This window comes from Aythya marila, assembly GCF_965140915.1.
Source record: "Aythya marila genome assembly, chromosome: 2".
Classification (NCBI taxonomy): Eukaryota; Metazoa; Chordata; class Aves; order Anseriformes; family Anatidae; genus Aythya; species Aythya marila.
In genome coordinates, this window is record NC_139043.1 from 37,824,883 (window position 1) to 37,840,168 (window position 15,286).

General features: G+C 36.5%; 1 protein-coding gene across 5 annotated transcripts in view; it reads right to left on the reverse strand.

Annotated features, from left to right (window-relative positions):
- TBC1D5 (TBC1 domain family member 5) overlaps positions 1-15,286 on the reverse strand; it is a 318,698-nt gene that overhangs the window by 46,331 nt on the left and 257,081 nt on the right. For all 5 annotated transcript variants that reach the window (XM_082754395.1, XM_082754394.1, XM_082754396.1 and 2 more), the window contains 2 exons: positions 13,847-13,932; positions 9,199-9,479 (listed from right to left, as the gene is read on the reverse strand). In XM_082754395.1, coding sequence (XP_082610521.1) covers positions 9,199-9,479; positions 13,847-13,932 — 367 coding nt within the window. The remainder of the gene's footprint in view (positions 1-9,198; positions 9,480-13,846; positions 13,933-15,286) is intronic.

A 15,286-nucleotide genomic window follows, 5' to 3' on the forward strand; every position in this document is an offset into this window, starting at 1 on the left:
GCCTAGAATTCTTCCCTTTTCCTGTTTTGTCAGTTATTCTGACTGAAAAAATTGTTTAGCTTCTCCCTTTTCTTTTCCTTTCCTTTTTTTTTTTTTTTTTTGTGTGTGCTCATGCTTTTCATGCTACTTTTTATAGCCTTAAGAATGGTCCACTGAAACTAAATCATCCAGATGTTACAAGTGCAACTTCAACTCCTCTGCAAGACCATAATCAAACTCCAAACCGCCTGCCTTGCAGATGCCAGAGGTTCTTCCTTCTTTGTTCTAAACTGCTTCTGCTCCAACCAGTTTTACTCTCAGATATGCCACATATTATTGCACAGGCCTTCCAAAGCACTTAATATACCTTTTTGTACACTTCTTGTCATTGTGGATCCAATACCAATTCTAAAAATACAAAACTGTAATTCCTTTTCTGGAATGAGTTAGTCTATCCTTCGTAGACTACACTGTGGTCTTCCCCCATGTTTCTAGAGGAATGTAAGAAAACTAAAAGACAAAGAAACAAAAGCAAATAGAGACAGAAAAGGCTGTAGAAAACAAAGAAATTCATCTTTAGGTGCAGAAGGTACCACGTATGTTGAGTTCAAACATCTTATATAAAGGGAAACAGCTAGCAGGAACTACTCTTACAGAACCATCTTAATATTCAGTCATTTAAGATCTAGAACAGTAACTGTCCTCAAAGTGGTGTGCAAATCAGCACTGTCACGCTTGGCCACGGCCACCTGCAGGGTGGAGACAAAGCCCAAGCCAAATTCTCTGTGGCAGTTGACCTACATGGCATATATTGCACAGCCACAGCCACACAAAAACAGCAATTCACATTTTCTACAGGGAATAAATACAGATCCATTTAAAATGTCACCTTAGCAAAAAGACTAACAGATTGCACTAGCAAAGAAAATAAGATACCACATCACAAAATGGACCAAAAAGGACAAAAACCAGGAAAGAATATGAGTTTAATATTCCTAAAGCTTTCTGGAAGAAAAACGGCATACGAACTGTTTCCTAGTTTTTCCTTCATTTTCAACAGCATTATTTTGCTCTTCTCTCTGATGACTGTCCTACACTGTATGTCCTGCTTCTCACACTCCTATGGACACTGCTCTGCCACCTCTTCCTCTTCTTTGGACCCCTTCACTTTGCTTATTGTACTTCTGTGACTTCCTTGTTACAAGTTTTTCCATTATCTATTCTCCCCTTCCCACCTAGTTAATTGAACTGCATTTTTCTGCTGCTTCTCAGAAAGTCATGTACCATCATTCTCTAGTCACGTATCATGTACCCCTCAGTCTCAACAGCTTCCTTCAGGTGCAGGAAATGGAGTCTGCAAGAGCTCACTTAACTTTTGCTTTCAAATTTTATAGTGAGATGGGATATGCACTAACTAGATGAACATGAATCTCCAATTCTGTAAATAATTCTAGTGGTGGAAAAGGACAAAACACTGCATGGCAAACAGCAGAACTAATTCAGTCACAAGGTAGTTTTAAGAAGATTTCTAATTTTAGGATAAAATCATGTCACTTGGCAACACCATTATCCTTACAGTTGCCTTTATGTAAGAAAAAGACTTTTCATGCATTTCTTACTGGCAATTTACAATGTAAGTGTGGTTTTACATTAGGTAAAACAAAAATAGTTTTGGCACAGGTGAGACAGCACATTTTAGCAAGTAAAGCATATATAAAAGAAAATCACACAGATAAGCCAAAGTAACCAATATAAATGCTATACAAAAAACAAAACAAAACAAAAAAAAAACCATGATGTAAGATGTACAAAATGAACAACAATGAAAAAATATTCTTTTACATATAAATTAGACCAAACGGGCTTTCTTTATCATCCTAGTAAGAAGATAATTTCCACATAGGTTGAAGATTAAAAACAAAAAAGGTTAAACAAAGAACAATGTATGTATTTCACAAACATCTCCACTGCATGATGCTTAGCTCATGTCATCAACAATAAACAGATTATGTAGTAAAGTTTCACAGGTAACATTGGTAGAGGGATGGTTTATATATATTTGATGAATCCATGCATATGATATAATACAGCTCGGTAAAATGAGGGGAAAAATGCTTCATAATATATTTTTTTCTATTTTTTGTTCTTAAAAAAAAAAAAAAAAGTTCCAAAATACAATAGGAAGTTGAAAAGACAAGAGAAGGAAAGAGAAATAAAAGAGAAGTAAAGAAAAAAGAAAATTTGAAAAGACAAGAGAAGTAAAAAAAAGGAAAGAGAAGTATCTCTGTGGCAAACACTTTGCTTACTAAACAGCTACAGTTGAAAAGATGGATCACAGTTTGGAGGACTAGAATATATACCTACTTGCATAACCAAACAAGAGAAGAAATATGTATAGCTGGGATTTTGTGGAGAGAACAATACAACTGTTGTAAAAGGAAATTTGCTCAAACAGCACCAAGAGCTTTGAATTATCAGGTTATTATGGACCGTAAAATATAATAAAGATGAAAAATAAAAGCAACACAAGATGTAATGAAATAAAATGGAGATACACTAAAACAGAAGTACTTTTTATACCAAATGGAAGGTAAGAAGAAAGCTTGGGATTCTAATCAGTAGCATCAGGGAAGTGGTGGAGTCACCATCCCTGGAGGTCTTTAAAAGACGTTTAGATGTTGAACTTAGTGATATGGTTTAGTGGAGGACTTGTTAGTGTTAGGTCAGAGGTTGGACTCGATGATCTTGAGGTCTCTTCCAACCTAGACAATTCTGTGATTCTGTGATTCTGTGATCTGACCCTGCTGCGTGAGTAAGCAAATTTGAGAAAATTATCATCAGGAAACTTATATTTTTATGCTGACCCCAACCATGTGAACAACAATGAGATATTTAGGGGATGAGATTAGTAATTATGCAAGACAAACACATATGAAGAATTAGAGTGTGCTTGTTGAAAGTCATAAAGGAGAGTTCCTGTACTGTAACAGGTTTTTCTGATATCCAAAGGAATAATCAATTTTACAGCTGGAAATAAGAAGAAAGCTGTAAGACAATTCACACCAACCAAACATATTTTCCCTACTGTATAAAGAAAGCTACCTGCGATGCTCCCAACATGGTTAGTTTAGTAAAGCTACTGCACGAACAGTTGACTGAAGTCACCACAGTGCTTCTGAAGTCTGTCAGATGTATTATGCATGCATCAATTTTTGAGGCATTAACAACCCTCTTGTAAGACTGAAAATACAATATAACACCAATGCTGAGATTTCAGGGTCTCAGGCAGATTAAACACAAAATGACATTTGCATCTTTTCTGTAGTTTGTCTCATTGATTCAGCATGTTTCTTAACCAGCAGTGTGAAACATTCTCCTCACTCAATAGCTCAGGATCATTCGAGAGAGTTTCCAATACTGGAATATTCTTCAGTAAAAAAAGGCAAGTAAAAACAGAGCAGAATTCTTACCCCCAACACACAAGCAAAACATACAAAGTGATACAACAATCTACATTTACCAACTAACCAAGCACATCTCATTCTTCTTCATCAGCTCAGTGAGCAACCCAAGAGCATCACTTAACCAAGACTAAATTTCTTCTGCTCATTCTATCAATCTCTGATAAATACATTATGCCTCCTTAATAGATCAGATAGAAGCCACCTCTCTGACCACCTAAACACATACCAGAAAATCCTAAAGCCTGTATGAATCACACTGAAGAAACCATAAGAATGGAAATCAAATAGATGCTTAAGAGGAACACAGAAAGAGCTACTGATGTTAACAGTAGTCAGAACACATAAGGATATCTTAAAAATATATATATGCACACAAAAATCCATAAATAGTTCACAGTAATGATGCACTGGGCTTCATGCACTAAAAATACATACCCTTCTGAGACGAAAGGGAGCAGTGTGACCTCCATGTGCTGGCTTCTAACTCTCTACTTGCCTGTTGCTAAAGATTACTGGGGCCAACACTAGCTTTACAAATGCTCTGTTTCAAAACCATTTGAAAAATAGATGAGGTAGTGGGAAAAGGGACTGAACTGTTGGTGTTGTCAGCAGGTCAGAGGGTGGAGATGTGCAATGTCTTGAGAAGAAGGTGGGAAGTTCAAAAATAATGTGATCTATAATAAGGATCTCCAATGAAGTGGAAAGAAGATGACAAAAGGTGTGGAGAAGACTTATAATGAAAGAAAAGTGAATTGCAAGTCTTACAAAGTTTGAGTTTAGTTGTAAGGGAGATAACCATGATCTTTGGAGGGCTCTACCTCCATAACTATAGGAGAATATAGGAAAAATCAAAGGAGACATGCACAGATGACATACAAAACCAATGTCTCACTCTCTATTTGGCCCTTACAGAGGAAAGAATAGCTACCACAGTTACAAGGAGAGTGAAGGACAAAGATACCAAAGAGAACAGAAGCAAGGCACAATCTATAATTCAAAACCATTCAGATCTCTCATCTATTACTCTCTATTTGCCATAGTCAGGATGTAGAGTATTAAAATCTGCAAAAAGAATGACATGAGTTTTATAGAACTTTTAAACTTCAGATAAATTAGATTCCTTTTTTTTCCCCCCCTACAATGAAATGGGAACAAAGACTTCCAGCACTTCTGAAATTTATGCGAACCAACTCATCACACAAATGTGTATGCTTATTGCAGAGCGAGGCAGGCAAGCTTCTCTTTAATTAAAAGCATTAATGCTGATGTCCGACTCAAAATACCTGCCCCAAACACAACAACAGGGAAGTTATGTGACTAAACGGGAGGTTGATGGTCAAATCGCCCCACACGTTGAAGTGTGAAATGGACTAAAAACTACAAGGCAAGTGCAGACTTTCAACGAGGACAGATGCTGGCGTACGGGAATGTGACCGCAGAGCCATACACAGCAGTCAGGGAGGGATGAAGCAAAGCTGCTTTTTTTTTTTTTCCTTCTACACAACAGTGCCGCTTGGTGGATGGACAATGGCAATGAACAGGGGGAATGGAGACGCCACAGATGAAGAAAACCCGCAGGGGTCCCTTGGCAGCCCCATGGTGATGCTGAAGGCACAAAACCACTCGCCGTTGTCACGGCAACTGTACCTGTGTGGGCTGGGGGGTTCTGCACAGGAGCAGGCCGCGTGGCATCGCTGCCCCTGGCCGCCTCGCCTGGTGGACAAACAGACACGTTAGAAGGGTTCCCGAGCACACGCAGTTCACCCAAATAGAGACCTTCAACTTCTTGCTTTGTTCAGCAGCGAGACCCCGGCGTGAACGGGATATATACTGCAAGAGAGCCTCCTGAGTTGAGGCAAAGGTGAATGGGAAGTTTTAATAGCTGGCCTTTTACATACACGCTGCTTCCATGCACATGGAAAAAAGCAGTGGTTTCAGCAGTGTTCACAGTCTGAACTGTCTACAACAAACAGCCAAAAATGTCTCGTTTCTGGCACTTCTGCCATTCTGCTAGTTTGGGAGTATCATGTTCATGCTGTCAAGAAAATTTCATAATTACCTAAGAATATTTACATACAATATATACTTTTTTTTTTTTTTTTTTTTTTTTTTCTTTAAGGATAAAAACATTTTAAGTGAGTATCTTATTATTTTCACATGTTTTTAGTTCTGCTGTCAGTAAGGACAACTTCTTTTTCCTTCAGAAAAAGCATACTCATATTCTAGGCATAGTTCCTAACTAATTCTACATACAGAGATAATTTCGTTAGGGCATATTAGGTGACTGTGGAAACTCTATTCCTGCTACAACAAATGCCTCAGAAGCATCAACTCATACAAATAAACAGAAGCCTGGAAACACTTTAAATAGCTGATCAGAGTTTTGGCAGAACTTCCTCTTCAAACTGGTGTTCTAATGTGTCCTTGTGATAAAGTGGCATTCAAATCAAAAATCCTTTTGGGTTTCATTGAGAAAGGACCTAGAAGGAAAACTGTATAATGCACTATCAGGGAAGAAGTGAAAGAGAAATGCTTTTTTTCTGGCAACACACTGGCATTTGGTAATCAAAGATTATGCAGTTTCTGAATGCTCAAGAATCTGGTTAAATGCAAAGGCAACAATTCTGCTTTCTTTTTTTTTTTTTCTTCCAGATTTTTTTCAGTATTTTTGTCTTTCAAGACCACAAACTCAACTTGACAATCCAATGAACTCTAGATTTAAATGTAACATTTGTGCCAATCAATTCTTTCATTGTGAAAGATCAAAAAGGATCAAAAGACTATTTTAATCCTTTTTGTATTAGCAGGCTACCTTGCATAAGTAATCAGTAATGATACCCATTCTTCTGTGCCGAGGACAGGCTGAATGGGATTAATATATTATTAGGAGGAACTGATTTTCCAATTAGGTGTCTGGATACTTTGTTCAACTGTGATTTGTAATGTTGAAGACTCATCTGGAATTTCAGGCTTGCAATTATGTTTTTTTTTTTTTTAAAGTATGCCTGCTGTTTTTCCATGTACATTCTCTAAATTTTATGCATTTTTTAAGGAAATTCAGCAAGTGCAAAAACTTTCGAAAGAAAAACAATTCCTTCTGATGATATAAAACAACCACCCCTCACAGCACAGCAATTGCCACCCCTTGAGGTGGATGCATGAGTGACACCTGCCACTGCTGCTGGTTTGTGACACGAGTGCTAACTGTGCTAAAGCAGAGCTGTTAAAGCTGGGATAGGATTATTTTGCCAGTCCTTCAAGACATTTTGTTACCAATGACTTCTTCACACTTCATACAAAGGCACTGAATTTAATCTCTTCAAACTTACAGCATCCTACATGTTAATTTAAATTATCAACACTACTTGAACATTTAAAAGCTGAAAGGACTAATATGAGATGAGAAAAATGTATAGCTTCTGTTACTGACTTGATCCCTGTCAGATGTACAGCATTTCATTCTTTGGGTATATTGTCCAACTAAACATCTGTGAGTAGTAGATCAATTGGAAGTGCAAATGACTATCAACTCAAATGTAAAGTGCATGCCTCTGTCTATCTCAGCTAAATAACCCAGCTCCAGGAGGTTAAGGAAAGCTGAAAACACAGTGAAGAACAGGAACATTAGACAGTTAGATACAGCTTGTCAGTTACAAACCATACCAAGCAGCTTTTAGAAACCCAAAAGCTAGAGCAGAAGCCAGAGCTCAGTAAAAGCCAGCACACAAAATCAAAAGGCACTTAAAGCTAAGGAGTTCAGTACAAACAGAATAAGTGGAATAAGAGTTTCTCTGGATATGTCTGTTTATGTCCTATATCCCTAGCCCCTGAAGCACTTTGTTCAGACCTGCCAGGAAGTGCTCTCATCCGCTGCAGACCCACCAGAACTTTCTTAAGGTGATGATACTGTCTTCTTGCAAAGAACTTAAAAGACTCACTTTTAAGACAGGGTGGAGATGACATTATGTGCCATTTAGGCATCTCTTAAAAAATATAAATTACAGTGCTTGCAAAAGTAGTTAGCTGCTATCGTTCAAAAATTCTATCCAACTACAGGCAACATACTGATAACTGTATAGATCTGGAACAACAAACATGGCACTAACACACAAAATAAAACTCATTGTCATCTCAATTGATTAAAGAAGGTATATTTACATTTTGTTGCCTTTAAATTATGTCTGCAAAAGTTGTAGCAAATATAGTGTTGATGCAGAAATATGTGCACAGCTTGTGCATGACAATCACCAAAGCCCAACCACAGTTTTTATTCTGATTGTTATATGGAAAGTGTCAGGTGTGTTTCCGGACTACGCCTCAAATTTGTTAACTTATTGGAGCATAAACAGGGCCATCCTTGATAAGCTACGACAGATTCCACCTACAGAAGGCGCTTACAGATTTTTTCACATTAAACAAGGAAAAGAAAATCACTTTTCAACCCAGAAGCTATAAAATCAGGCATAGGATAATGGAACTATGGAACTTTTTTTAAAAAGCAAATAGAAGAACCTGTCCAGAGCTGTGGAAATAATTTCCTTTTAGACCTAATTTTACTTCCATTGACTTAAGCAGGATTTACATCAAGGATTCACAAAGGACTGTAAAAGACAATTATAAATACAAACCAAATGAGGCTACTGTACAGCAAGAAATTACTGCATTTTGGTTTCACATTTGCACAGTCCTGGGGACTGTAAAACCTTTGCTGGAGCCATTTTGGAGGTTCTAGGATTCTGAGGGAAGCTACAAATCTGGATTGTGCCAAGCAGCTGTAGTGACCCTTAAAGAATTACATCCATCTCTTTGCTTCGTGAGAAGAAGATGTACCACTGAATTCTGCTCACTCAGTATCTCCTGGGGAAGAGGTGTGTCATGCAAGGACTAACTTTGGACCGCAAAGGTGCCACGGGAAAGAGAAAGAACCATCGATCTGAGCTATGGAAGTGTCATTTCCTTTCTCTTAGGCTTTCAAATCTTGTGAAAAACATTATGTAATACTATGCAATGGTTCAGTGCAACCAGCACCTTGACCAGCCCTCACACTTTCAACCATTACTTAGGAAGAGTTGCTAGAAGCAGCAGATACGGCATACTCCTTGCAAAGACCAAAACTGAGCTCGCTGACTTTGTTGTTCAAATAAACTGTCCTTCAAAAATGTTAAAAAAAAAAAGGCTCCAGGAAAAGGATTTATTAAATAGAAAAAGTGCAGAGGGCCATCATGAATTACGATAAGGAAAATACATGTAACTGTTCAAATAACTTCTCAAGTAAGCTCCACACATTCTAGAGGGAATAAGATTTTGTTTATTAAGAATTACTCCGTAATTAATCTAACATCCTGCGGTCATATTTGGCTAATATTGTTATGCATGGGATTTGTGCCAATAACCTGAAAAAATACCTATATGAAATTAGTCTTACAGTCAAAAAAACATTGCATTTAAAAGACTGCAAAATTAACATATAGCAAGATAGATAATGCCTACGGCAACAGTGAAGTTTGCTGGTATGTTTTGTGTAACTTGCTGTTTTTTCAAAGGTTCAAAACTTCCTATAGTATCTGTGCACTCTTGACATAATGTCTAATTCTACATTACACTGCAAACATCCTGCTTAACAAAATCCTGTCTTTTTTGTTTCCTCCAGATGTGAACCCATTGATCGAAAATCAGTAAAAGGACTTTCTTCAGTCCTTGAGGCACATGACAACACTTCCTTCTGTGATCGCATTGTCGCGTGTTTCAGCGTTACCTTTTCCCAGCTGAACTGGCATGCTTTCGGATTTCATCATTCTCTGCTGCTGCGCCTGGTGGTGGTGGTGGTGCTGCTGCTGATGGTGGTGGTGGTGGTGGTACTGGGGGGCTTCTGCTGTGCTGCGGATGGCCACTGCAGGTGCAGGAAAGCTGCCCCCACTGGCTGGAGGGCCCACAGCACTACCTGAAGCCATAGCTGGAGCAATCAGCTTTCGGCCAAAATTCAGCAAGCTGTTGGAGACTTTGTTGATGTTCAGTGGAGCAGCCTTAGCACTGGCGCTGGAAAGAGAAAAAAAGAAATCACCACACCCTTGCCAACAGTTCAGACACAGTAATGCATGCATGCATTGTTTTTCAAAATGGGGGAAAAAAAAACACCAACAAGACTTGAGCAATACAAAGAACATGTTTTATCACAGTCACACTGGAACATACACAGGAACCATAGGGATAACATGGTGCATGTTTTTCCTAACCAGTAGTGGTCAAAGTCTTTTGGTCCTTTCTTCCTGAAAAATGCAAACTAAACCTAAACAAATAATTTTGCATGACTTTTCTTAAATTGTCTTCTTAAATGAAAAAAGTGTCAGAAACATAAGAAAACTTTGATTTCTGCACTTCTTATTCCAAGACTACTTTAATATTTATTTCTGTTAAATTAAATTCTCTTAAATGTTTAGAATAACTCAAACACAGACATTTCTTTTAACAAATAAAACTAACACCAGATTCTGCTTTTAAGTTGGCAAAGCTACATGTCTTTTGCTCTTATTTCACCCTCTGCCCAAACTAGTCATTTCAAGCCAAGTGCTTTGTAAAGGGAATCCTGATTGCAAAAGTGATTTTGGCTGAAGAATGGCTTCAGGATATAACACATATATTGGGTCATGATCCTTATCACTGTTACCTTTTATTTTTAACTACAGTGGATATTTAATTCACTTCGGTTACATGCAACGTTAAGAATGAGAAAATTACCAAACCATTTAATCTGTCTAAAATAAAGAGGCAAAGCAGCTTCTAATTCGCAGTGTAAGTGTTCACGTAACCCAGAGATCAGCAAAGCCATTCTCATTTGCTCATGCAATATTTTCCTGTTTTATATAATTAATGCTTGAAATACCCTGCACAGAAATCTATCACAATCACAGAGACCTTTCCACTCCTGATGTTTTATTTTACTGATCTACACATCAGTGATATAAATAGCTGTGTTTAAAAGATTTGAAGAAATATATTTAACTAAAACCAATACAATCATCTTACTGGGAAAAATTGTTTCACAATGTTTTGGAGTAAAAAATGAATTACAAACAAATTAATATAGGTGACTTGTAACTTGTGCATGTGCCTGAAAAAGTAATTTTGATGTCAGCTTTCATATAGTTTTCCTGGCTCTCTCTATATATATTTTTTCAAATACACAATATGAACACATACATGTGTATAGAACATAACCAGAAAATAACAACAGTTGAGTTGTTTAGACAAAGGATAGATAAGATTAAAATGAGAGAAAGCAGAAGAAAGTATGTTTAGCTTGCAGACTCATGAGATAGGGCTCTCCTGCCACAGACTGGTGATGAAGAAAGAGAGCATGTCATGTATTTCTGAAAGAGCAGGAGTGTGGAGAATGATTGTTGAATATTGACTACAGGATGTTTCCACATCTCCCCATTTTATTAATTGCTACCAATATTGCAAGAAGTCTTTCTGTAGTCACCTCAAAGTAACAGACAAAGTAACTACAGAAAGAGTATTTGCAGGTTTATAAAATGTTCCCGTAGGGGACTCAAACAGTTTCAAAAGCAAGTTAAATAGTCCTAATGATTTGAAGAAGAGGACGTGATATAGTATTTATTATTATTAAATTTTACTCTGCTACTATTTGGCAGATTTGGTTATTAATCAGTTCCCCAGGGTATGCAGAGACACTTAATGGAAAAAAAAAAAAAAAAAAAAAAAAGGTTTTCTTGATTCTATATATGTGGCCTCAGAAGAATCAGCACAGAGCCTTTTGTTTAATGATTTCTCCATTCCGTAAAGAACACACAGATTGTAGCTTTAAAGGTGGAAGATGAAATATTAATTGCTGCCTTAGCAGATATCAAGCAGATATCAATAGTCTGCAGTGAATCTGCCTCACTGATTTCAGGGCCGTATCAGTAATAATTTGTTGAGATTCAGAACCTGAACGTTCGTGTATTTGGCATGTTTTCTCCTTGGTCCACCAGGACTAATCCCCAGGTCTAGGGTGCTATGGATCCTCACTCACCCGAATCACCACCTTACAAAGAAGATAATGGCTTGCACAATGCATCCCAGATTTGTGTTGCCTCAAAGTTTGGAGTCTTGACAATAAGTTAAAAAAAGCTTGATTTTGCACAAAAAATGGTATTTACTGGAAGCAGAGCTTTTTCTCAGAGAGTACATAAGTGACAAAGTCAGTGGATGCTTTGAGTTAACTGCATCAGTGGAATCCTGATGGTCCACAGATGCTTGAGACAAAGCTTTTGTAAAGAAGCAAACACAATCGAATATAATGGATCACGGAAACTTTAATTTTCATCTGTTTGTGTATTTGTGTCCACCAGCTTGTTGCTTTTTTTCAACTGTATGTTTGCCTAATAAAATAAATCATTTTTCCTGCTACACTGTGTAACTTGCTGCTTTGACATATATGTAGGCCAAAAGTTAGATTATTTCTATTTTTGGATGGTTGGAAGGAGAGTTCTTGAGATACTATACTAAACAGAAACAACAAACACCAAAAGTCTTCTCTACGCCATTGTGTTCAAAACATAAATTTGAATGCTTTCAACAACAATATGCAATAATGTTTTATAATTATTTGAGAATTAGAAAGGATAGTTATTGCAGTTGCTAGTACCTCTGTAAGTCTTGGCTCTGAACTGACTACTAATGATCAACTCAGAACACATATACATACACGAAAAATAAGTAATGATGTTATCTACATTTTTTGTCACGAGGCAGTCTTAACAAAAGTCTTACAATTCATTGTGTGATTTCGCTGTATTGCAGCTTCAGAAAATGAACAATAGCAAGGTGTTAGATCTCTGGAGAAGGCACAAAAAAAGTGGGAGTTCAGGAAAATAAGAACAATGTATCTATTTCTTACTGTTTAAATGTCTGATATATTAACACAAAGGATGATTACAGCCATTAAACACTGATCAATGTCTACATTTTAGCCATCTAAATGTATCAGACATACACAACAATTACAAGAAAAATGCTGATTGATTATGTTGTACAGTTATCAGTGGATGCATTTAAAAGCAAGGCATCAGTTTAAAAATATGAATATCAAGGAGACGTGAATTCCATCTATGAAGCAAACAATTTTGTTTCATCACAATAAGCATCATTGACCTTGACTATGAATGGTGTATTTTTAAACTAGCAGTGGGAAGATGATTCAATCTCTGCAGTTTTCTGCTAAGATAAAAATGTTTTGTTTTAAGCAAGCCTTATGCAAAGGCATTTCTCTCTTCAGTAAGTAGCCATTATGACAGATGAGAGATAAATTTATGAATATGACAGATTAAAAAATTTTGTATGTGATAAAATAAGCAATACATGTCAGAGATTTGTGAAGATATTTTACATAAAAGCAATACATGTTAAGAGAGTTTTAAATATATTTTAAATATGTTATTGAGTCTGTGGAATTACAGATGAAAATGATCTGTTAGCTTGCCCAATCCGTGTTTCTACTCATTGCAGAAACATTTCTTGATGTTACATCCTCCATCTCTCTCTAGTCTAGATCTCTAGTTCTTCTCTAATCTTAACCAGATTTACCATGTCTGACCTACTCTAAATGGTCCTGCGTTGAGATAAATTTCTCTTGATTTACTCCTCTATCTGAACCATTCTAAAGAATTTCTCCTGAGTGCAATGAATTGACAGATTTAGTGGCTATTTGTGTCCTTAGAGTTTAAGTTTCCAACAGGTGTCGTTCCTGTTTGGTCTTTATGACCTGTTTCCACACAAAATCCTTGAAATAATTATTCTGGCATTTCCAAATTATTATTATTTTTTAATCTGGGGCAAGTCTTGAGACCATTTAAAAAATTAAATAAACACAACAGCTTTTGACAACCAACGGGAGGCAACAGTCACCTGCCATCAGCACCAGCCATCCTGCCAGGGCACAGCCACCACTAGACTACTTATAAACAGATAAAGTCATATTGATACAAGCCATTTCTAAAAAAAAAAAGTGAGGAAGGAATGTTGCAAAATGGTTTAGTAAAAATTCCTTCAGACTGTATTTACATTAATTTAACTTCTACAGCTTGTGTTACATTTGTATGTAATGCAATTGTAGCCCCTGAACTCACATCAATGTTTTACCCCCTGCTTTTAGTATACAAATCACTGTGTATGAATCATCTTAGCCTTAGAAAAAGAAGCCAGTGATCTGACCAAAGCACTATCTGTGAAACCTCCATTTTTCAGGTAATAGTAAGGTAAAGATTCAAATTAAATTTCATGAACTAAGTACACGTGCTTCTAACACTGCTTATGTAATTCTTGTTTGGGATAAAAGTGACTTATGGAACATTTTATTTATGTAAGATATTAGTTCAGTGAAAACATCTTCAGAAATAGCTTACCGGGTTTTATTCATCAAGTCTGCTCCACGTGCTTTGTAATAATCTAAATTTTGTTGGAACTGGTGAGTCACTGGTCTTGGATTTTTCTGTTAAAAACAAACAAAAAAAAAGCATTATCCTAACTTTAAAAAAAAAAAGAACACTGTACAGAATTCAGGATTTTTCTGACAGATTTAAAGCAGTGACAAGAAGTATGTTTATTAATGAAGATTAAAAATATAAAGAATAATTTATGTTCCCACGATCCTGGTTTCTGAGGGCAGTAATGGTAGTTACATAAAAAAGCAATCTTAAAATACTTTAAAAGAATACCAAATGTTACCAGTTAGCTCTTCATGCTTACAGAAATCAGTGTTTATTCACACAGGGAGGGCATTGCTGTTTGCTATGAGATTGCTTCTAATGAAATCAGTAAAATCTGGTGAAGTTCAGACACCGATCTCATTTCCTTCTTTAGCTCTGGTACAGAATTTTCCCATCACCAAGGTAAAATGACATGGTTTTAAAGAAAATGATAGTACTGAGGACAAACAAGAGCTTACATATTGCAAAACTTAATTGTGGACTAAGCCAAGAAAGCTATCGAGAGCCACTAGATGGCACACGGAGCCTTTTTGTCTGATTTTCCCTTGCTCAATACCAAAGCCACAAACAGCACTGTTCTGTAACAAAATTTTTATAATTAATATCGAAACCAGAAGCTATTTGTTAGTTTCCACCTCTGCCAAAATGACAGTATTGAAGCCCACTGACTCCAATAGCTCTGAAATCATCTTTTCTGAAGCTGATATTTCACTGAACATTGATGAAGCACAGAGCACGTTTGTGCATAGAGAATTTTGATTGAATTAATGCAACCTGAAGGGCATTAAAAACTTTAATGTTTAAAAAAAACTGAAGGGCATTTAAAAACTATCTGAAAACTTTTTTTTTTTTTTTTTTAAATTTAAAGTAAAAAGGTGCATATGGTTTAATCTAAAATAGCAGAGAGCTACGGAGAACCCCTTATATATATCTAAACACGAATTTGAGGAGAAATGGTTTAAAGTAAAGCATTTCTAGCATAAGAAAAACCAAAATGATACATTTCAGTGTAATGATTAGATACACTGCACAAAACAGTTCAAAATACTTTATAGGTATTTGCTTAAAAGGTGGTTAATTTGTAGGCTGTTGCCTTATATTCTGATCTGCCTTCTGAAATCCTGTTAATAGCAAATACAGTTTTAGTAAACTCATTTTCCATGTAACTGCAGATAACCTGCTTTCCTTGAAAACCTTTTTATTTTTGGAGGAGGCATAGGAGTTGCATTTTAACAACCAAACTATTGCATGTGTACAACAGGAGAGAGGAACACTTAAGGAGGTGGTAAGTATCAAAGGCAGGATGATTTCTGGGGTCAAATGTAAAGCTGGGAATTTCCAGATCGTTTTATGCAG